The following is a 24,187-nucleotide window of genomic DNA, read 5'->3' on the forward strand; positions in this document are numbered from 1 at the left end:
GAAGGAGCTGGGAATGTTCAGCCTGGAGAAGAGGAGGCTCAGGGGAGACCTCATTGCTCTCTGTAACTTCCTGAAGGGAGGTTGTAGTGAGCTGGGGGTCGGCCTCTTCTCTCGTGTCATTAGTGATAGGACCAGAGGGAATGGCTTCAAGCTACGGCAGGGGAGATTCAGGCTGGACATCAGGAAGTATTACTTTTCAGAAAGAGTGGTCAGGCACTGGAATGGATGCCCAGGGAGGTGGTGGAGTCACCGAGCTTGGGGGTGTTCAAGGAAAGGCTGGATGTTGTGTTGGGGGACATGGTTTATTGGGAGCTATTGGGAATAGGTGAACAGTTGGACTGGGTGATCTTTTAGGTCTTTTCCAACCTTGGTGATTCTATGATCTTCAACATATTTATCATACAGGGTATTTAGCACACATTCAAGAACACCTGCAAAAAGAGACTGGAGAAGAAGGGCAGAATCTAACCTTGAGAGTGACAGTGAACACCAGCACAGTGAAAACGATCGTCCCAAAGGTCCAGTTTCCAAAAACCTGGAAGACAAAGTGTGTTGTCACATGTGCTCCTACCCACTTTGCTTGAGAAGAACAGAAAGGAATGACGACACAGTGCAAGCAGGGAGCAGAGGGGACGAAGGAATGGCGCGACTGCTACTCAGGACTTGGCTACACTAACCCTGTGCCATGCACTACCACAGACAAGTGACCGGCGTTGTGACAGCGACAGACACAACCTCCTACTAACAGCAATGTTGATCGAGAACACAAGTCATTGGGACCACCTCTATTTCATGAGTTCTTGGTAATTGACTCAGTTTCTGCTTTCTCGTAACACAGAACCACCGCAGCACCTCTACTGATTGTGCTGGGCCAGTCCCAGTTGCAGGATGCACCAATGGGTAATTCTCTGCGTGAGAATGCATCGGTTTGGTTTGTGGATACTAGTGACTATGCACAACAAAGAAAAGCAGATACTGTATATAAATCCAAATGATGGCAACGAATGGGACAGATGCTTACCAAAGGCTGTCAAGATCTGGATGCATACATTAAAACAGAAAGTGAAATGTAAAAGTTTTTAAAAAACGCAAAAAAAAAGTCAATAGGAGCGAAAAAGGAGTCAAACATACATGGATACTATGAACAATTGCTGGTAGCAGTTCTTACAAGCATAAGTGTTTACAAAACAGGACAAAACCACAGGGCTTATGTGAGTGCCACACAGACCTGGCCTCTCAAGGCATCTGCAGAACACACCGGGGCTTACATGTTCTATTCATACGCAACCAGAATGGCTATAAATACAGAAAGGCATGGCATCTACAACACAAGAGCATGACTACACATAGCTGGGGCCATGAACGTCAGCACTGATGCAACACGTGCTATTCTCAGCTTTCCTCCATGTGCTGTCCCCTATAAGAACAAAAGCTGGGGTGTTTTCAAGCTCACGAGTGATGGTGTCAGGAAGGTCTCCATCAGCTGAGCCCTGCTAACACCTCCCTTTGGTAAAAGGTGTCCCAGGACAGCACAGAACACTGTGTGTACAGCTGCACTGATGCCCTGCCCTGGGCAAAGCACCAGGCAGCACCAATCTGCTGTAAGGCCAGTTCTTGTACTTAGAGAACACAATCACCGCTGCACTGTTGCCATGGTGATTTGGAAAACGTTTCAAGCACTTGCTGCAGAATCACACCATAAGCAGTGCTACACCGCCGGACACACTGCACAGCTTAAGCATGTAGATATGTGCTGTCAGGCAGATAAGAGAAGCAGGGCACAAAAGAAACACTCAGCCTTCTCTTCTTTGGGGGAGGATATGTTGTTACCTTTCCATTATCTTCCAACGATGAATTTTGAAAAAGAAAATAAACCCCAAAGAAAAACACGAGTCCTTCAAAGGCGCCCAGGAAGGTCCAGTACAAAAAAGGCCTCCACTGCAGCATGGCGTTGTCAGAAACTTTCCTGCCAAGAAAGCAAGAACAAAAATCACTGTCACGTGGGACCTGCTGCAAAGCCCTGCATTTCTGTGGGTTTGATGTGGGCATTGCTGCAGGAAACAAAGAGGTAAAACACCCAACTATCTGCCAGCACGCAGGACATAAACAACATCTGCTCTGTGTGGCTGCTGATCATTAAAAAAAATAATAATCAGGAGATATTCAAGAGATTATTATTTTTTATCCTTCTGTACACGATGCAGATAAAATCCCAGCCCCGTCTGAGCTAAGCCAAATTCTGCCCCACGCCTTTTCCATAGCCACTGTGCTTCCTCGGCCCTTCCATACTTCTGAATTTCAAAGCCAGGGCTATGCTGAAGAAACACATGAGATGTGGTGAATCTGTGGTACGCTTCCCTCTTTTTGTTGAGCCTACAAACAAAATTTTTTGGGAAAGCTCTGCAAATCTCATTCCTGGTGGTTTTTCTGCATAGGCTGAAAATAACCCCCTGAATCACTCCGTGGGTTTTAGCATGGGGGTTTAGCAGGAGGCTCCTGGCTGAGCACAGGAGTGAGATCTGGCTGCAGGCAGCAGCAGCTCCCTGCACCTTGCACCACTGCCTTTTCAGATGCTGCTCCTTAAAATCTGAGGATTTATGAGGGATGAAAGCATGTTTACAGCAAAACCAAAAATCCTCTCTTCTCATTTTGTCTTCCTAACTACAACTACCTGAAGCAAGATGAACTCTGAAAGCAGGCGTGGTGCTGAGCTTCTGTAAATACAATTTCTAAAGCAAAACCCTACTGGAATCCCTTGTACTGCAGTGACAATTCTCTAACATACTGTACTTTGGGATCAGTCTGATTTGTCTGTACTCCTTACTAAGAGCTATTTTTTTTGCAAGAAGGGAAAATGCAAAGAACCTGTTCAATGCAATCATTTTGCATTCCCATCTATGTCCTGCAGCACTCATTGTAAACAGGCTTTTACTGTGCCTCAGATGAGAGATCTGCACTGCAGCAACTCAGCATTTATACAGCAGAGGCACAGCAGTCATTCTGTATTCAGCAGCACATGAGAAGTCATGAATATTCAAACTGAAGCTATCTAAATGCACAATTAATCTGTTTTCCCTCAATTCACACACCCCAGTGATCAGACAGCCTGCAGGTGAGAGCACAGGAGCCTGCTATTATTGGTCTGTGCTGCACAAGATTCAATTACAAACGTATTTGAAAATACGTGCATTTTGCTACATGGCTGGAGGAGCTCAGAAGTTTAACCATAGAGCTGAGCAGTTATTTCATAAATAATACCTTTAGGCACCTGCTGCCTGAAAGGCTGCACCCAGGTATATATGTGGAAAGGGGTGGGGGAAATTGGAAGCATCTGAGGTCTCACAGGGGTTCAGGAATACCCCCAAGTTGCAACCAAGGAAGGAGAGAAATATACCAGCACAAGAGATGAAGACCATCTCTCCTTACACAGTGCAATCCACGGCAACGTGGAGGTAATTGTGAGAACAGAGTTTTCAGCTCTCATGTTCTGAAATGAGGATTTGGCTTTTGGGGCATTTATCCACCTACAGAAGCTGAGGAACTGCCTGCCTGAGCTGGACTTCAGCAGCATTCACCTTCCTGTAAATGAACAGATCTCTTTTCTTCCCAAAGCCAGATTTCCCCATCCATTACGTGCTCCAGGAAGTGCTTGGCTCACACTGCTCAGCTCAGAGCTAACACAATGAATGCTCTTGCCAGACCTGCAGCTTGCTTTTACCTGTGGATGAAGAGTTCCATCTGCAGTTTGTTTTTTCTTTACACAGACAGAAGTGCAATTTGCTGGACCAGATACCATTAAAGAGCATAAACAGAAATAGGCAATACATAGGACACTGCTCAGCTCTAACACGAAGCACTGGGGATATAAACAGCCTTTCTGCAGTTCCACAGCTACCCTGTTCCTATCACAAGGCAGGTATGCTGGCTCAAACCACCCCGATGGACTGTGTCCTGCACCAACAAAGCTTAAAGTGCACTGAGGCCCACCCAGACCCTTGTAACTTACATGTACAGCTGTGGATCTGAGGTCAGTGTGTCAATGTTGATGTGCTGCTCCAGGAGGCTGTAAGCCAGGATGGGGAGAGATGTGAAACAGATGTTGTACATGGTAAGGTAAGCAGCATCGTACAGTGGCTGAAAAGAAAGGGTACAGTGAGTCAGAAATCCCATTTGAAAAGCCTTCCCTGAGACAGATTTGCAGTTTCCAGCTCTTGTCTCTGTACCCACCACGTGGACTCATCCCTTTGTCACAGATGTGGGCCACGCTCTGTGCCTGTCTGGGCTCCAGCACGACCTCCACAACAACGTCATAAAACAGCTGTTACTGCAGCTTTTCTGTAGCTGCTCTTATGCTGCTGTTTCTATTAATGCACTTGATGTCTCCTGTGACTTTCTAAAGACTTTTTTTTTTTTTTAAGAGGAACTATAGTTTTTTTGTTTTTTTTTTTTTTAATAAAAAAGTGGTTTTGCTGAGACAGGCAGAGAACAAACTCTTACACTTTTAAGACCAAGCAGACAGAAAACAGAAGCAAATGCCACAGCTACTGTCTCCAAGCACCTAAGCCCACCTGTCAGAGGTCTGTCCGTCTGACACTCATCTGGACTAAGTGATGACACTCATCATGTGTCTTATTTAAAGGATGTTACAAAAGAACAAATTGTTCTTCTTTTTGAAAGACACTTTTAGTACAGGGAAATGCAGCCGATGAGAGAAGAACAGGAAGTCTTTGAAAGACTTTCCAGAGTATAAGTAGGAAAATTAGGTGCTGGCAAACCAGCTATGACACCTCCCTGATACCTTGGGAAGGTCTCCATTCACGTTTAAGCAACAAAAATGGGTCATGGATGGGAAAGGAAAGGAAATTTATTTATTTGCTTTTAATTGCAAGTCTCAAAAACATGGTACTGAGCAAGGAGCTCAACTCCTACTGTCATCCAAAGAAAGACGAGGAGGTGCAGGGATGACCAAAAGTCAAGCTTCTGCTAGGAAGCCTTGCTGTGTAACTGGCTTTTTATCCTGCCTTTTTAGACACATTACTGAAAGTTACCTGCTGTGAGAATCCACAGAAGAACTGGTATAAAAATTGTGGTAAAATGAAGCAAAGGTTCTAGAGAAATGAAAAAAGAAAGGTTAGCAGGGAAGCATTCATGAGTTTAGTGAACGCTTGACTTCTCACTCTAGATCCAATAATTTTTCCCATTTTCAGACAGTATTATCTGATATTGTACTATCAGATAAAGCAGGACACTGTTTTCTACCAAGCTCTACGCTGTTCCAATAAGCTTGTAGCATCAGCAGAAGACAAGGGAAGAAAGTCACGCTCTCACATTCCCCTGCATATAGAGCTTTCAATTAACAGGCACACGGGAGACACCCACCCAGATGAACAGAATAGAGTGTCCTATACATCATCTTTCCATTTTGCACTATTTCTATGGTCAGAGAAACCCACGGTGAAAACAAAAGTAATGAGCTGAACACACATCCTTACCTTATAGAAGAAATACTGTACAAGGTGTGCTATTCTCACATAATATAAATGCCCATGTGCTAGTAGCAATTTTCTTAAGTGTTTAAACTTTGGAACAGCGTAGTCACTGTTTCTTGCAGCCTGACGTCCTTCTTTGCCTTTTATACCTGGAGACAAAAGCAAGGCAAGGACTGAAATTTATACTGATGCTACTTGTGAAATTTGGTCACATAATTGAATGCTTCAGGCCATGACAAAGGCCGTATTTCCTTTGTGGTTTTTTAAGACTTTCACACTTCAGACATGTCCTTGTCACCCTGTGTACCCAGCCACTGGGACTGACCCTGGGAGCCACTGGGAGAGCAACGCTAAAGCTCTGCAAGACTCGGTGTGGCCTTGGCCCTGTGACAATCAGACCCTCCTCTGGAGTTTTTAACCTGAACTTAGCTTGCTGAGTTCTTATGTAGGAGCATGTGGTGACGAGCATCTCAGATAAACCTGATAAAAGATAAGGTTTCCCCCAGGCCTGCCCACATCTAGCAGTGCGGTTATTACACTGCAGAAGCTCAGCCTCCCAAGAGATCCCCCTCAGAGCAAAGCGCAAGAAAGCCAGTTTTGTTCACTCAAAAACCACATCCAAATTAACTACAGTGAAGGATTCTATTCATTAGAGGCTGACATGCCATTTCTAACAGTCAGAAATAAAGAGGGTGGTTAGAAAAGAAAGGACATCCCTCCCTCTTCAGTGGTACTTGAAAAACTGTCAGTACTTCCACAATCTCTAACAACAATCTGCAGAAATTTAGATATGAAATTCAGCAGTTTTCCAGCCTGATATCAGGCATCTGGGCAGGGCAGGCACAGCACAGCCCAGCATCAGCCCTAGGAAGATGCACACGTTGCAGCTGCAATCAGAGCTGCCAGGCTCCTGCAGTACTTGGGTAAAGGACAAATGCCTGCTTCAGCTCAGCTGAGATGAGTATGTACAATCCCACCAAAACTCTCAGCACTGAATTTAATAGCGAAGCAAAGGTCAGAGGAAGTTACCAGTTTCATTTGAGATAGACTCAACTTTTGTCTGCACAGAAGACAGCAGAAAAACCCCATTGTTTCACCAAAGGGAACTAAAGTGTAAGAAGCAATCTGCAGTAAACCACATGATAAAAACAAAGAGCACGTGCCTATCAAAGGGCAGCAGCCTACCCTGATCCCAAGCACTGGTCTGGACCAAAAGCCCTCTGAAAGCAGCAGGTGACTTCCCCAATCTGCCAAGTGGGATTGGTTCAGCCACATGTGATCAGTTACAACGGTGAACGTAAGCAACACAGCCTGACAGAAGCCCCAGGTATCAGATGGGTGTATCAGGGGTCTTACCTATTCCAACATGTGCTTCCAAAATCATACTAACATCATTGGCACCGTCCCCTACCGATAGTGTTATCGGGCTCCCTTTTGTGTTCTTCACCATGCGCACAATCTAAAAATTTAAAACAGGATAGCAGCACAAACCAAAAGTTCAGTAGAAGATAAACAAAAAAAGCCCACACTGAAAAATACTCCACCTCCAGAGACCTCTGCAACTCCCCAGATACTCCTGAACAAGTAACCTAGCTCTGTGGCAACGAAATAAGAGTTCAGATTAATCAACACTCTCACTATTTCCTTTGCAAGCATCAACCAGAGGAAAAGCCAAGACTCAGCTTCACAGGGCTGAAGGACAGCATTTAGAAACAAATTACTCCCAGCAGTAGCCTCTCCTTCCCCCCTCTCAGACCCTGCTCTCTCACAGAGATGTGGCCTCTCACGCATTTCATGTGGAAGAAAATCACACCCTGGAACAGGGCTAAAAATGCACTGTTTAATCATCCTTTATCATCAGCTGGTGTGAGGAAGTCATGGACTACAGAGTTGGAAAGGGAAGAAAAAGAACAAATGGGTTTTGTTTATTCCTAATTGGGTTGGGCTTGTGGCTTCCTGCAAGCGTTTTTAAGAAAGGTTTTATATTCATAATTGAAAGACTGGTGTGTTTCCATAACGCTCTGAAGTTCAGACAAGGCTAATATATAGCCTGGGGAAGTCCTAGCTGATCAAGATGAGTAAGCTTTATTTAAAGCAGCACTGCAGGAAATGTAGCCTCACACCGTTATACAGAAATAATCAGTGGTTACATCTATCAGCTACTACCAAAGAAACGTTGTTAATGAAAGGGCTACAACTTGAAGGGGTTTTCTTACTACCCCAAAAGTCTTCCTGCTTCATCTTCCTGGCAAATCTGTAACTCAGACAGTTCTAGCAAGACTGCTGCATTTTGAGTTTGTGACTTCCTGTGCCAGGTGCCTTGTTTCCTGCTCCCTGGGGAACAACAACACCCCTCCAGGAGCCTTTTGCTCGACTTTGACATCTACTGCCCAGTGAGGGCAGCTGACCCCCCAACAACAAGAAGCCAGATAAGACGTGATTTGCAAAGTTGTCTCACTACAGGTTTTGAAGCCCACCTGCAGATAAGGTCAAGCCCATCCTATGGAGTAGAGGTGTGTTATTTCACTTAATGACATGCTTCAGTTAGTGGGGGGAAAAAAAAAAAGGGAAATACCTGTGCTTTCTGCAGAGGAGCCATTCGGCAGCACAGAACTGCAGTACATTTCAGGCAGATTTGTAGAAATATGTTTTTGTAATGACTAGAACTGGAATCCTGAGAAGGATTGAGTATCAGCGACAGCGTTGAGCCATCTATAATCAAGCCGTATTCTTGACTCAGTGTCCAGCTTCTGGGGCACAACGAGGAACAGATTTGGAAGAAAAAAAAATCAGTTACTTTAAGAAGTCAATCTAGCTGCTTATATCATCTCAGTGGAAAAGGAACTACTTGTGTAGTAATCTTTCCCTCATCCTTTCTGGGGGGCTTAGGCATCATAAAAAGCCTGGATTTAGAACGCGTCCTTCACTAAGGGAGCTGCATAATTAAGTTCAAAGCCAGCTAACACTAGAGATAATGAGGCAAAGAAGCAAAGCAAAGGAGACAGCAAGCAGTGTGTTTCCTGACAGACACAGGCTTGGATCTCACCACTCACCTCTTCAGGCTACCCCGGGGTTTGGGAACATCCTGGATCAGCCTTTTGTGGTAGTCCATCAGCAGCTCGTGCAGCCGGTCCTCCTTCCTCTCACACTCACCCACCACCCTGGCTGTCAGCTCCAGCAGCTCGGTGCTGGTCTGGAAGAGCCTGCAAGCATAGCAGGTGGACTTGGCAGTCTCCATCTTGTCCCCTGTCAGTACCCACACCTTCATTCCAGCAGCATGCAGAGCTTCGATCGTCTCTGCTGACTGTTCCTGCAGCCTGAGTGCAAAGAGAAAAAATGATATCACTGCTCAGGCTGGCTTTGGATGCAAGGCAGGCTCTGAGCAGCTCCACATTACTGTGGTGGCACGTCATTGATTCCCCAGCCTCTGTCATCCCAACAATGCTCCACATCCCCAAACCAGCAGTTCACCAGGCAGGGAGTCACAAAGCTGGGCTGATGGACTCTCAAGCACTGCACGTGTCCTGGCCACCAGGCCAACTTTCACACCCAGAGCTAGCACACAGCCCTGCAAGCAGAAGCACCACCACACTACTGGACAGAAGCAGGATGACCCTGGAGCAGCTCTACATTACGTGCACAACACAAGAGTGTTGTGATAAAAGAGACCCTCAGAGAAGGCTTCCCTGCAGGCCCGAGGCAGGAACCTCAGAAACATGTTTCTGAGATACAGCACTCCATGGGTGTAAAGAGGCTTAGCCAACACTGCCTCTTAATCCACAAAGCCCCCCGAGGCATCCTTATTTTGCAGGTAGGGAATGGAAGCTAGAGAAAAGTTAATTGATTGTCCCCACGCTGAAGAGACTACTGCCACAGGAATAAGGATTAGAGCTCAGCAATCCCACTTTTTTACATGCAGACAAAAATCACTGCATTATACTACAAGACCCAAGAGCCAAGAATAAGAGGTTAATTTACACATGCACTTACTGTAACAGCACACAAAACTGAATTTGTTTTGATATGTAAATTGATGCTGCATGCATTCATTCATTTTGTAGAAGTGTGAGTACTTCTGTGGTTTCATTAATAAATCCTACTTCTTACAGTAGCTGATTTTTACATAGCTAGGCACTAAGTAATGGGTTGTATCACAGAGTAATTGCCCTGGATGCTCCCAGCCTCTGCCCTGCTGCTCAGCTCTCACAGGGAGGCTCCAAGTTTTCTCCCACTGCTCCCAGGCTGTCCCCTAACCAAGGGAATGCCAACCCAGGTGGAAAAGGAATCTCACCACGGCTCACACCAAGAAAGCAAGGGGCCACCACAACACAAGGTTGTGGAGAAACCATGGGTACCAATGTGCTTGATCTGTGTGCTGGTGTCTGTTTACCTGTCTTCTACAGCAGTCGCCCCAATCAAGTGCATGTCTGCTTCTGTGTCTTCAAAAACCTGTGCCATCTTTTCTTCCCTGTCCTGCAGAGCCATCTTTGCTTCATTAAGCTGCCGGTCAATCCTGTCATACTCCTTCTGAGTTAGTTCCTTGAATGCCACACAAAGTGTTCGGTAGCCATCCTTGTAGGGGTGGAAAAAGAAGCAGACAGCTGCCCTTAAAGCCTGTTTTGTGCAGCTCCCCACATTAGGATCAGCACTTCTCCTGTCAGCAATTTGTCAGTACTGAACCTGACCATAACAACAGTTGGCTTAAGTCAGAAGACAACATCTGTGTTCACACAGGAACTTCTTCACATCAGAGCACACACGCATGCATGTAGCACAGCAGACAGAAGCCAAGGGCAGGGCCAGAGTGGAGATCCTACACCCAGCTGGGACAACTGAGTGCCCCACACTTAGAGCCAAGCAAAAGGCATCTCACCACACCACCACCACTGCCAGATTGGCCTCCCAGGACAGGCTTCTCTTGCACCTTCTCATGCACATCACAACTGACACAAAGATTCCTCCCACCAGAGCAAACAGTGTGCTTTTGTTAGTGCTATTTTTAACTTGCTCGGGAGATGCTGGGACACAACTGCAATCAAACCCATATAAGTATATCAAAAGTCAAATAAACATGGAAATCAAAGAAACAAAAAAGGAAAGAAACCAGGCTTCAAAACAATAAGGAGTGACACTTGGATTTTCAGTAGTTCCCTCCAAAGCGAGGTCACATCCTATTTTTGGCATACAACTTTCCTGAGCACAGAGCCAGCCACATCCCCACTGCGTGCTCACCATAGCATTGCGGTCCACGTGGACTTTAGTTTGTTGGATTTCCTCTTGCTGCACTCTTGGAAAAACAGAGGAGTCTGCTCCTTTACAGAAGAGAAGCAGCTTTCCTAAAAGCAAAGTTACAAATACTTTATAGCATCCAAAAGCCATAGAAAGGCTTAATGGACGTTGGCGTCAACACCAGCAAAAGATACAGAGGGAAAAGTATGGCAGAACAAAAGGAGGAACTTCTAGAAGCAACCCAAAAGTGGTCTGACACCTAGACAAAAGATTCTTTGATATTGGGCTGGACTACTGAGCGTCACTACCTGTCCCTGAGCAAGCTTTCTGCAAAAGGCTGGACAAAATGTGTTAATGTATCTAGACAGCTCAGAAAACCCAGCAGCCTCAGTTCTCTGGGTTGCAGCTCATGACATTACATACGCTCGCGGTAAGAACAAAGAAGGTGTGTTCATATTTGTGCAGTTAGCTGTACCTGAGGTGGTTCTCACAATGACACTCATACGGCGACGGACAGGGTCAAAGTTCAGCGTATGGAGAAGCTGATACCTTTAAAAAGGAGAAAAACTGAGCTTAGGCTGAGTGCAAGGAAAATAGCTCTTCAGGACAGCTCCACACTGACTATCCAGAGGAGTGAAACTTGCTTGGGGGGCAAACAGTAGGGGAGCACTGGAGTTAGGCAACTCACTCCCAGCTTTTTGCATGCATGTGGATGTCACAGGAGCTGTGAGCACAGGGTAAAACCAAATCATTTTCCATCTGGGAGGGGCAATGGGAGCCATATCACACTGCTTAGGTTGTGCCCTGCTTGAAGGTGCAGCTGCTACCCATAAGGCTCTAGGAAAGGAAGGAGACTGCAAGGGACAGGACACACTCAAGGGACCTGAAGGCTTCCCCAGGACTGACAGCAGCCCTATGCAAGCAAGCCCTTCAGCCTGCTCACTGCACAAAGGAGCAGGGGCTGTGCAGGTCGGTAACTGGTCTGACAGCCTTTGCTGAGAAGTTTTGACCTTGCCTGGTTTACCATATTGATTGATCTTAATTAGCCCACGTGTGAGACAAAGCTGAACAGAGTCCACTCAGCCCCTAGCAGCAATATTCCTAGCAGGCCCTGTGGCACTTACATTTCAGTTTCATTCTTTTGGTTTCGGATTTTCATGAAATCATTTTCGAGTCCTAGAAAAGTGAAACCATACCTGTCAATAAACAAGAGGACAGAACAATATTGAGAGCACCCATTGGCGTGTGTTACACATTAACAGAGTTCTCATTTCAAGACCTGTATTGCTGAGGAGAGGTAAGAAGTTACCAAGCCCGAGCTAGAAGGCTTGGGCAGCTGCTTGCAGAGCCAGCTCTGACATGCTGTTATCACTCTCATATGACATGGTGAGCTGGACATCAGAATTGCAAGAGTGCCAGGAGGCTCCACACATGGTCCCCTGTGTTTCCAGCAGATTTACAAGAAACAAAACAAAACGCATCACCATCAGATTCTTACTTCTCAGCGCCTTTCACCAAAGCGATTTCATCTGGGGAAGAGGAGATGTAGGTGTTTTTGCACTCAGGATGTCCTATCAGCCCATCCACCTGGTCTGCTTGTTTGATCCGAACGGTGTGGCACAGGCAGAGGGCTCGCAGGAACAGCTCCTCTCGGCTCTAGGCATGGAGAAAAGGCCCATGACCAGCTCTGTGCCATGCATGCCATCCCCTCTGAGCAGCTGGTGACCCCTGCTGTGTGTATGTATTTCAAAACACAAAAAATCCAGCGCCCTCCCCACAACAATTCAGCAGTAATAGATCATGTACTGACCCCTAGCCTGGAGCCACCAACAAAACACATCGAGACACAGATTTCTCACCTTTTCTGCTTTGCCATAGCATTTTAGGGGTCCGTCAGTCTGAGAATAGCCATCAACCTCCGAAATGCAGTCCTTGTACTTGTGCCCATCTATACAGCACTCAATGAACTCCATGCTGTTCTCTGTCAGTGTCCCCGTTTTGTCAGTGAAGACAAACTCCACCTAGAAGAGAGCAGATAAGAACAGACACCCACCTCACTGCACTGCTGCAACCATCATTGCAGCAGGGCCACGTGTGGAAGCAGCCCTCCAAAAACTGCAAGGCTGGGGCATTTTGGTATATCTGTGCCAGCCCTTTGCTGCTTTCCTAACCTGGCCTCAGAAATGTGCAGGCGCCTTGTGTGGGCACCATTGGGCATCTTACCACTTCCCTCATCCTTCATCTTTCCATCCGTTGCACAGCTGTCAGGAGGCAGCTCCCAAAGACTTCTAAAACTTCAAGGCCCCTTGTTCTCCTTCATTCTACTTCTTGTCTGCTTTGCTCCGGCTCCCAGTGCTCATACAGCTGCTGCTGAAGGTCTGTTGCCTCCCCTGTGGGATCTCCTCCTCAGTGCTATATTATGTACACGTGTAATTGCTACTCCAAACTGGTAGCAATTTTAAAATAAGAAGCAGGAGGCACTGTACATGTCCCACACTCAGAAAGAGAAGCTATAACTGCTCCAGCAAAGCCAGCAGCAGAATGGCTGCATATGCACTGAGTGCCCAGAGAGATGACTGGGTAGGCATGTTTGCTAATCCTTGAAGAGGCAGAGAATTTTTAATTTTTAATTGAAGCGGTGAAAGCAAACCATCCTGACACACTAAGTGCTGTGCCTGATATTCCCCAGTATGGAAACAATTGGCATGACCCAGTTCCTCCTCCTTCATACACTATTTATAACCTCACCCACTTCGTGCCGCGAGCGGAATCACATGAAATGGAAAGTGCCACCAGTCCGGCCAAAGCCTTGTACTGCTGGGACAGCAGGGGCTGCCGTATCAAGGCTTGTTATCAGGGAGAACGTTACTCCAGCACCAGTGGCCCATGAGTTGCTTTTCACAGCTATCAAGAGCTCTGAAACATACAGCTGCGCAGAAACCACCACCAGAAGCACCAACCACCAGAGCAGGAGGGGACAGTAACAGTGTGTGTGCTGCTGGTTACAGCAGAATCTTCTGCCTCTCCCCCTGCCAACACGGGGATGTCTCTCAAAGCAGATGCAAACAGAATCTGTTCTGACCTGTCCGAGCTCCTCGTTCAGGTCTGAGGTGTTCACCAACGCTCCCTCTTTTATTTCTTCATCGTACATCTCTTTGTCCCAAGAGATGAAGAAGGAGCCCAAGAACTTCTGCATCTCTACTGTAACATACATGGAAACTGGGATAATAAAATTGAAGAGGACCATAAAGGACAAGAAGTCTGTGAACATCCGCAACACCTGCAATGGAAAGACAAGAGGAAGATGCAGTCTGTGCTTGTCAGGCATAACTCAGGGAGACAGCGTTTCTTTAAATGTTAAACAGAAAAAAGCCCTCTGAAAATAACTGAATGCAGTTAAGACTGCACTTTCCTCTGATGTAGAAAATCTCCTTGCCATTTGCAGATATATGAGAGTATAACAGAAGAGCACACAGAGCTGTTTCCAAGTGATCAAATCTATGTTTTATCCAGGTACATACATTCATTTTCAGAATATACTGCTACAAGCTGATTCTCATCTCAGGTATCTGCAGCAAGTGGCTTGAGAACAGTCAAGCACTGATTCTGTGACATCCCTGAAGTCCTACTCAACCATCAACTACATCAGCTGATTCCCACCCACTTGCATTCACTCTTTCAGGCTTGGCTGCATGCGTCTCGGCAAGTTTAAGAACCTGGCTGACATGGCCTCAATTTAAGTTTATCTACTCGAAGCTGAAAGATAGCTCAAGTTCAGATAAGGATCCAGGTTAAATCAGCTGCTGCATTTATGTAATATCTCTGTGCGGTGGAAACGATGTTATCCTCCTGCTGTCAGTAGCCTGCATGCATCCGCCTGCCCCCAGGTTGATGGAGATGGCAGCGTGCGAGGGGGGTTAGTGCAAGCCTTGCTAAGAGCTTCATTGCACACAAGCAAGAGAAGCAGGTAGTAATCAAGGCAGGAGACAAACACAAACAGCAGAGACTGCAGCAAGTGACAGCGCTTCCGAAGAGCAAGCAGGCATCACAGGACTGGCAGCAGACGTGATCAGATTAAATATAACTGTCAGAATAAATACAGCTGGAGGAGGTGCTGAAATACAAATCCATTTACCTTGAATGTCTCTCTCTCTTTTTTAGTCTTTTCATTGTACCAAGGCTCATCGTTAAATGGATTACTCTGCCAGACATATTTCAGAGTCGTGCACACAGTAGCTTTGCTCAATAGGATGCATAAGTACACTATCAAGAAAGCGTTGATAGATCTGAAAAACAGGTTTATTTTTAAAATTCTTGCAACTACTTCCACATAGAAAAATCACGCAAATAAGCAGGAACAAGCCTTCCTTACTTTTCAGAAGTAAGAACTACAGAACAAGTGCTTTGGACAGTGCTAATATTCAGGGTCAGTTCGTATAAGTTAATATTTCCTACCTTTTTTTATTTTAAGAAAAAAGCTACTAAATGACGCAGCTACTTGAAAGATTTGCTTAATCAAATACCCAGATTGCACAGAAAATCAGAAAGCATCTGAAACAACAGGCGGCAGATTAGGGGATTATTGCTGTGCAAATCACCCGTGAAGAAAGCCACAGCTTTTACCAGTTTTCGCCTGCTGTACTCACTTTTCCACAGCAGAGCGTTTCTGAGATTTCCCTTGGTAGTTCAAAGCCATTTTTGTTTCCATTCCAGTGTAGACTGCCACTCCTGCAGAGGATTAAAGCAGAACTCATCAGGGACTCACAACCCATAAGGGACCCAGCTTTCACCGAGCCATCAAGGGCATCAGTGTTTACATGGAACTTGATTCCCAGTTCTAGAAATTGGCATTACCCAGGGGCTGCAGAAAGCTCAGTGCCTGCTAAGTAACCTTAGTTACACGTGTCCCTGAGCACTGACCAGCAGCTGAAGGATTGTGCACAATTAGAAAAAAGATCAGTCTTCTCTAACAGCCTTCATCCTAAATTAGCGGTGTCTAGACCTGTGACTCTGGCACAAGCATTTAACAGAGGAGCTGCAAACAGCTTCCTGCTTCTGTAACCCAGACACAAAGAACAGCTTGCTTAGGTGCATTAACACAACCTGCAGTTAATAAGCAGCACCTCTGCATTTCACCCCCAAACTCTGCACTCAACATAGCTCTGCTGGAGTACAAAAACAACTGCAGAGCCCTGCGGATAAGTACTTTTCCTCCCTAGATTTCATGATAAAAAATGACAAATGTAGTTGCTCATCTGATCTATTTACATAATCATAATTTTTAAGAACTGTTCACCATAAATCTTCTTGGTATTTTTGAGGGTAGCACCTTTCAGCAACAAGTTTTCAGGACCCAAAGACCTAAAAATAAAAGGTTATAACAGAATGTCACTCAAAGTTCTTTACAGTTTAAATCCTAGGGATGAATTATGAAGTTAAACCGATGATTTTTAGGAGTTGATCACTTTATTTAAGCTTTCAATTGGACGCCGCATGACTTCGCCTGTTTTTCCTTTTACATGCTTTTATTTCCATTTCATCTCTCGCAAGTTATCCTCAGTGCTCAAAGTTCCAAATTTAATGGTGGATTCTCAGTGAAGTTTTGGAAGGATAAGTGCCAAATGTTCAGATCTAACAAGTCCTGGTACTTATGTAAAAACTGTTTTAAAAGCATTGAAAATGCCTTCAGCACAGTCAGTCAGCAGCACCACCATACAAGATGTAATTTTATTCCTCTTTGAATGTCCTACCCGCGACCCTCAGCTGCTTCCCCTTCTTCAGCTAACAGGGCTCAGGACAACTAGTGAAGGAGACTGGAAGTGCCCCAGTCCACGTGCACACGTGTGGTGGCCCTGCATGCAGGAGCACTGGGATCCAGATCCCAGAAATGTGATGTAGATGTCTATTCAGATGCCCAGCATCTTTGAGGGGGGCAGTGAGAGCTGCAAGACTAACCTGGCTACAGGCTCTTGGTTGCTTCTGTACATGATGATCCTTCCAACAAATCTGTAATGAAAAAATACATGAGAATCCTGTATTACAAACACATGAATATTATGAATGAGTAATACAAATGCACTCAAGGGGCATCATCAGGAGATGGGAACGAACATGGAAATTCGTGCACCTGAGAGGTGAAGGCTTTGGAAAGGCCAACGCACAGCCCACCCAGCCCAGGTGCCTCTGGCTGCCACTCCCAGCCTACTTGAATGAAGGAGTAAAACACACGGCAGCAAACCTCCCTCTCCCAGAGTTTAACAACCAAGTCTAATCCTAGAAGCAGTTCAGCCAACACATTTCACTTGGAAGGTACACCACTCGCTTTAGTGAACCATGACTTATTTCTGCTGATCAGGCTGAGGCTTTGCAGGACAGGCAGCTCACCGGAGCGGTGAGGATGCCCACACTCACTTGTAGAGGTCTGGCTGTGGCTGCTCACACTCGATCGTGGCTGTGAGGGAGTCTATGGCTTCATCCGTGCAGAGCACGGTGGTGTCCCGCACTGCGTAGTGAGTCTGGGAAGTGAAACACAAGAGGATCAGCTCAGTGGTAGCCCTGGGAACAGCCCAGGAGGGTCCCTCCTCACCCAGTACTCACTGCTCCCCAGCGTGCCCCTGGGATGCTCCTGGGTAAGGAGAGGGCAGCCCCAAAGCTATTTTTAGGTGCTGTGAAGCTCCATTGCTCACAATTAGCTAGGAACTGCACGAGGATCTGTGCACTGCCTGCAAACACTATTTATTTATAGGAGCTGCCAGAGCATCTGAACCACTGCAGGCTGTGCGACAGGCTGCCCTTAATCCATCTTCATCAACAAATTTATTAACGAGCCTCCTTGACTCATTTGTGTTCCTCTCATTGTGCACAGTGCAGTTCCTCCCAAGAGGCACACAGTCGTGATGCTACAAACACCCACCTGAATGCTGGTGATCTGCCTGGATTTTTGTACTGGAAGCACACACATTTCTGCTATAAATCACAGCTCCTGTGAAGCAGCCCAGAACTGTTCACACAATGCCCAATATCACATCAGGCCCCCGTGCCAAGCTTTGCATCCACTGCTCATGTCTCCATGGACACTGTGCAATTACTGAATGATGCTTCAAAGCAGCCTCCTAATCACTCCCACAATCTTTACATCCGCAGTCCCTCGGCCTATTTAGAAAACACATGCTCTTTGAGATAACATACAGCTGAAGATTCATGCTGCAAAGACAGAGTCCTGCCACAATCCATTTTATAACTGCTCCAGTTCCCAGGCATGTTTTCCATGACCTAACAGGCACCAAAGAAACACCCAACAGGTAGGCAACTGCTACCCGTGTGGAGGAGGTTTTGTGAGTACCTGCATGTGCTTCCCTCACCCCAGCTCTGCTGCACACCCTGGTTCCTAATCTTAGCTGTTTCCCCAAACAGCACTTGTTTTTCTATTCCCTCCTGCACCTTCCAACTCAGTCTCCACCTTAATTTTGTCAAGAAACAGGAGACAGCTCCCCTTCACCTACAGGAATCCACAAACTGAGAAAAATACAGTGCTTAATATAGAAATATAGCATTCTGCTTAGAAACTCAGGTTCTTAGAGCCAAGACTCTGAAAAATTTAACTCTTGCATACAATACACCTGACACTAACAAGCAGTTGCCTATTTAACATGGATATCTGCTTTTGGCCTGACACCACTCCAAAGCTGTACTCCTCCTCACCAGTATAACCATTCAGTACATCAACACTGCGTCAGCTCACACACAGAATGATCAGCACCAATTAACAGCCACTAATGAAGAGGCGAGCTGGAGATCCCATACAGTTAGATCAACACTGCTATTCCCCAGTGTGCTGGAAAGCATCATGAAATTCCAAAGTAACTTCCATTCTTAGTACTGCAGTTGCTAATATCTGCCTAACTATTCAGCTGTGAACAAATTCTCATGTCTTGTGACCAACGTGATTTTATTATTTCTTTCCCTTGGAGAGAGGGAGGAAAATAATGAAAGGAAACACACCAAAGAGGAGATTCACCCTGAGCAAGACTAATATCAAATTTCACTTCTGATTCAGGGAAGAAGAAAGCAAACAAACAAAAAGCAACGAAAGAAAAGCACAAATAAAATCAAATAAGAATTAAAAATATATATATATCAAAAAAAAACAACCGAAAAAGAGACGGAGTTTCCTGCTCACTGGTGAGAAATTCCCCCAGTCAAACAAGACACAGTGCCTCAGAAAGTCCCAAATCACACCAAAATATGTCCATTAAATAACAGAAGTGTTGGCAGGTACCGAAAAGAGACTACAAACTCAAGCAGCTGTAGCTGCTGCTTTACCTATATGCGTCAGATCTCAACACACACAACAGGAGCAGGAAAGCAGTACACATTGCCTAGGGTGGACAACAATGCAGCTAAGCCTTATAATAATTTATTGACACTATTTAGCTATAGACATTCTGATAAAGATGGAATCAATTTGGGGCAGTGCCAGCAGAAATGGTTGTTTAAGAAAACAAAGGAAAACAAACAATCCACAGAGCACTTGGCTGCTGACTCACTGGATGAACAGACGGAGGGAGGAGATGTTAAATATAGCCATAGCCGTGGGGACGGGTGCTGCAGGAGCATCCTCCAATTAATCATCACACACACACACACACACACACTCTGCACGAGCACTAGCTTCGGTTGCGTGCTGCCCATCCATCCCCATCACCTTGAAATTTGACTCGCCATCCAGACTCGCTGTAGTGACGTAACAGGTCCCATCAGTGCTACTTGAGGCCAAAAATATCAAGTCACAGGGGAAGGTCTCATCTGCTTTCACTTCTACTATGTCTCCAACCTGCAAGAAGAGAGACATTTCAATGAAAAAAACCTCTCTGATATTATTAGATGCTTACAGATTTAGCTCCTCTCAAAGCCTAGAAGAAATCACCTTGGCTAAAAGAGGAATCAGGGTGTTCAAGATCAAGATCAAAAGTCAAGATTACTTGGAGGATCAGCTCTCTGCCTGCTGAGAACACCAGCAGCCTGCCCCTTGCCATGCAGGTGCCCCAGGATCAGAGCCCACCCAGTGCCAAGGCAGCCTGCCCACGCAGCACCACTATTATTCAGTTCTCTGCTGAATCTTGATGAAGTCAGAGACTCTGCACTAATCTGAAGTGCAGGGTGATAAATTAACGTCAAAGCCGGTGTGCTTTCCTGGTGTCCTTGGGAGAGTTGGAAATAGAAGAGGACTGCCTGTCCCAGACAAATGCGGAACACTGACAGATCTGTCATTTGTCAGCACAGGCACAGCTTTTGCAAGACAGCTTCTCAAAAGCAGTCAAACAAAGGAAGCTTCACTTATTAACTGGGAAGGACTCTCAGAGCAGCTCATGCAAAAGTCAGAGAAACCTTGTGCAGCTCGGGGAGACCACAGTACATCCCTGCTGCAGGCATCAGTGTGTATCAGAGACCCCAGTGTCCCATCTGGTGACAACCACATCTGAATTGTCTGTTAATGGTTACCTTGATTTTTTCGCTCTCTTTCTGCACTTGCTTCGCATTTTCAATAATGAAGACATTACTCTTGTTCACTTCATTGTCAGCTCTGTGTCTCAACCAGTCTTCGTACCCCTAGGCACACAAATACAAGCAACAAAACCCATAATAGAGCAGTAAACTAATCAGATAGGATGCACTGGGAGGGAGAAAGAAGGAGAGAGGGGAAAAAAAGAAACGAGTAAGTTAAACAGTCCTCAGAACTCCTTCATGCCTGACTAAACATCAACTAGAGTAGCTCAGACTGAATCAATTTATTTTAAAAACTTCATATGCATATTTGACAGATTCAGAACAGATTAAAATAACACATGAAAAATAATCTATATGCAGTGCATGCAACTAGCAGCTAAATTACTGTAACATGTTTCTATTATTCTCAGTGTTGGCAAGAACAGGCTGATAATATGAATAATATGCTTAGCACCCTGTGACTCCTTCCTATGGTAACGCAGGACAAGTCTCTTCTCTTCAGTCTTCACTAAAAGAATAAAACATTCATACACATTTTACTCTAGCTCTCCCTCTCTGGCCCCTGCAGAAGGAACTTATCTTATTATTTAGAGCTTCTGTGGAGGAAATTCGGAGTGGCACATTTGCATGGGATAGGAGAAAAGAGGTCTTTCAACACTATGAGAGGAAAGAGGACTACATGTTTTCAAGGCTAGCTGAGTTTGAACTGTCCCTTCTATTTACCAACAAGGCAGCAGAGCACTGGCTATATTTGGAGCACATCTCTATACCCTGCGAAGGGTTCAAGAGCATTTCTAAAAAGAGAAGAAAAACTCAAGTAAAGTCAGACCTAGAGAGGCAGCCACAGTGCTTATCTATGCTAACCAGCACAATTTGCTTTCAACAATACAGAGGTGGACGTTTTACACTGCCAAACAAGATACACCAATGTCCACATTCAGCATGCAGTCTCTTGAAAAGACCTTCTGAGAAGAGGTTCCCAAACTCTACCAGCCCATGTTGGTTATTTACTCTGCCAGACATCCCAGAGAGCACGAGAACATGCCTACAGGAATGTTATCTTCTCCCAGTTACTGCTGGTACCTGTTTGATGGCTGTGACAGTGATCACGAAGAAGAGCGGAAGGCCGCTGGTTACCGGGCTGGTTGGGGTGTCCACTATCACCTGCAGACAGTAAGAGCAGACTGGTGACAACCTGCTTCGAGCAGCAGAATAAGCAAGAACTACTCTGGCCACGGTGCAGAACGGTGCTTGGTACACTTGGAGAGAACCAAGGTAGGGAAGGAGGATGGGGCAGAAGCAGCAACCATATGTGAAGAGCAAGATGCCCTCATTTCTCACTGAAAATCAGAAAAAAACATTTCTCCTCTTCGGCAGTGAAGAGCAGGCATATCCAAACCCCAAATCATGGGCAGCTGCAAGCAGGAGGGCAGTACCAGTCCTCTTGAACCACTGACACCGAGATGCTAGAAGTGACACAAACCAGACTTATTTACTAAGGAAATACATTGTGAAATGGAATGCAAACGTCTAAATAAACCAGAAATGAACATTTTGCCTTTGGGCTCCGATGCTGAGTTCAGAGCATGATTTAAACACAGCACAGAGATCGCATGAGGGTCAGTAGTTGGAGCCCCTGAGCTCAGCGCAGTGCTCTTGCTGGGCCTCGAGCCCCCGGGGAACAAAACCCAGCAGAGCCCCTTCAACTTTAATTAAACCCTGGGGCTGTGGGAAACCACAGTGTTTGTTTGATAGCATCATGACTTGGCCTGAAGGGGAAGAACAGCAGAACAGGTTCATCGTTGGGATGTATTCACATCAGAACAGGAAGAGCTGCACCGCTTCCCCACTGATGAAATTCATCACAGAGGTGCCCTCTCCCAAGGGACAGAACGCAAAGCCTTTCAGCTCCCAGCTGAGGGCCTCCAGAAGCAGGTGCTCGTGCCTGCTCAGTGCCAGCATCATTTCAGCAGCAGGAGGGCAGCAGCCCAAAAGCAAACAGAAAGTTGAGAGGTAGCAACGCCTGCAGTCAGCAGGCCTTAGGGACCCCCAGCAGCACCACTCCCAGCATCAGTCCAAACCCTGTGCAGGGACCAAAGCGAACAGAGCAGACTGCAGGGCTTCCCCAGGGACACCCCAAAACCAGGGTAAAGGAATTTGGCTGTTTACTTGGCATCCCTGGAGAGGAGGAAGAACAGGAGGCAGATGCAGAGGGCTTCGAGGGAAAGGGACAGAGAAGCAAAGCAGGCAGAAAGGCTTTGTGTCCCACAAAGGTCCTTTGTTGTGCTCTGTTTGTTTGCATTCTCCTAGCATGCTCACAAACAACAGCATCTGTATGTTTGTTGTTTCAGGCTGCCTTAAGCACAGCACTGGGAGCAGGCTATGTGGAAATGTAACTCTTTGAAATGCTGCACACTGCAATTTTACTCAGCACAAAGCACATGCAGCCACCAGGTCAGGGGAGTGAGATAAGCAGAGAGCAATTGCTGTAAGCACAGCAAGTCCTTCAGGTGCACAGCCCCTGGCTCATCCTAATGAGTGCCACAGCTTACAAACAGAAGGCTGCAGGAACCACTTTGGAGAACCTCAAGTGAGCAATGGCAGTCGTGGACACGTTACATAGGGGATGGCACACCCAGATGGCCACTTGAAGCATGGGTCAGTTAGCCTAACTTTATCTCACAGGAAGTGGGCAGAGCAAGGGAGAGCTGAGGGAGATCTGCCCTGGGCTTCCTGAGTCTCTCACTGCTAGGCCACGTGAGTTTTTTGCACTAGACAGCATGCAGCTGCATGTATTTAAACAAACAATATGATTTCTGTCCACACAAATGTTGTGTTATAGAGGTATGAACACATGTATTGAATTAAGTCCCTGAAATAACCCAGTGATGCATTTGGAGGGTGTTGCTGCACTCCACACAGAGCTATGGCTCAATACTGCTGCTCCTCCTTGGCTGCTGGTGGGAAGCAGAGGGATGCAGGAGCTGCGTGCCAAACCAAAGGCAAACTCCTCTGAAGCTATTTCTGAGGTATTTTAGGACTTCAACAGCTTCATTTGGATCCACTTAAAAGTGACAAAATCCTTCTGTTACTTAACAGTTACTTCCAAATTCATTGTTTACAAGACTGAAGACCACAATCCAGAAGTCATCTTTATTGTAAGGCACATCTTTCATTCCTAGCACCTCCTAAATAAGCTGATTGCTGCCAGCTCGCTCTCTACAAACGCACCTTGACCACACTTATTCTGGGCACTCTGTTTCCTCCAGGAAACTCAGTTTCCCCTGGGTATTGCAACAGAAGTGCCAATGAAACAGTTATCTGTATCCCTGTTAGTGCACTAATTAGCATCTTATGTTTAATGTGTGTACTTTTCCTACCTCTCTCTCAACCAAGAGCTGAATTTGCAGCTTGGCAACAAGTACTGCCAGGTTCTGCTCCTAAAGCAGCACTGGGGACAACTCTAACAATTGACAGTAATTTGAAGATAAACATAAACACTGAAGCTCTAGATCCATTTACCACGCTGTAACTATTGATATTTTAAGTGACTAGAATTGTTGTGAGTGCTTTTTTTTTACTATTATTTTTATTTTTTAAGATCCAGCAGACCCAGAATGATGAGTGCCGTGGGCCCCTGTGGACTTTATGGGGTAGCAAGCGTGTTAGTGTTGTGGGATTTTTGTTCCATTGGGTTTGGGTTTTCCCTTCCAACAGAACATGACAGTTGCTTTCATATTTTGGAGGCAATCATAGCTCACAGAGCAAAAACAAGCAGGAAGAGCAAGACTTTTCTCTCACCTACATATATCTGTGATTAAAACAGGCAAGCAGCTAAACCATGGTGAGTCCTGCAACTGGAATCAAGAGCAAGCCGTGTCCTTAGCGTCCAGAGGGCCAGCAGACCAAACACAACACCACATCACTAAAAGGCCATCTCCACCAGGACACCCCGACTTCAG

The 24,187-nt window shown here is 45.8% G+C and overlaps 1 protein-coding gene across 6 annotated transcripts in view; it reads right to left on the reverse strand.

Annotated features, from left to right (window-relative positions):
• Window positions 1-24,187, reverse strand: part of ATP11C (ATPase phospholipid transporting 11C) — a 51,143-nt gene that overhangs the window by 8,912 nt on the left and 18,044 nt on the right. For all 6 annotated transcript variants that reach the window (XM_042824783.1, XM_042824787.1, XM_042824785.1 and 3 more), the window contains 23 exons: window positions 21,309-21,389; window positions 20,220-20,327; window positions 19,423-19,551; window positions 17,130-17,233; window positions 16,674-16,724; window positions 16,015-16,079; window positions 15,365-15,446; window positions 14,854-15,004; window positions 13,801-13,998; window positions 12,578-12,739; window positions 12,217-12,374; window positions 11,843-11,914; window positions 11,194-11,267; window positions 10,722-10,825; window positions 9,880-10,061; window positions 8,543-8,806; window positions 8,065-8,239; window positions 6,846-6,948; window positions 5,493-5,638; window positions 5,049-5,108; window positions 4,007-4,134; window positions 1,831-1,966; window positions 470-535 (listed from right to left, as the gene is read on the reverse strand). In XM_042824783.1, coding sequence (XP_042680717.1) covers window positions 470-535; window positions 1,831-1,966; window positions 4,007-4,134; window positions 5,049-5,108; window positions 5,493-5,638; window positions 6,846-6,948; window positions 8,065-8,239; window positions 8,543-8,806; window positions 9,880-10,061; window positions 10,722-10,825; window positions 11,194-11,267; window positions 11,843-11,914; window positions 12,217-12,374; window positions 12,578-12,739; window positions 13,801-13,998; window positions 14,854-15,004; window positions 15,365-15,446; window positions 16,015-16,079; window positions 16,674-16,724; window positions 17,130-17,233; window positions 19,423-19,551; window positions 20,220-20,327; window positions 21,309-21,389 — 2,799 coding nt within the window. The remainder of the gene's footprint in view (window positions 1-469; window positions 536-1,830; window positions 1,967-4,006; window positions 4,135-5,048; window positions 5,109-5,492; window positions 5,639-6,845; window positions 6,949-8,064; window positions 8,240-8,542; window positions 8,807-9,879; window positions 10,062-10,721; window positions 10,826-11,193; window positions 11,268-11,842; window positions 11,915-12,216; window positions 12,375-12,577; window positions 12,740-13,800; window positions 13,999-14,853; window positions 15,005-15,364; window positions 15,447-16,014; window positions 16,080-16,673; window positions 16,725-17,129; window positions 17,234-19,422; window positions 19,552-20,219; window positions 20,328-21,308; window positions 21,390-24,187) is intronic.

The sequence above is a fragment of the Centrocercus urophasianus genome, unplaced genomic scaffold (genome assembly GCF_019232065.1).
Source record: "Centrocercus urophasianus isolate 14NV4802_14NV808 unplaced genomic scaffold, USGS_Curo_1.0 seq_24, whole genome shotgun sequence".
In the NCBI taxonomy this organism is placed as follows: domain Eukaryota; kingdom Metazoa; phylum Chordata; class Aves; order Galliformes; family Phasianidae; genus Centrocercus; species Centrocercus urophasianus.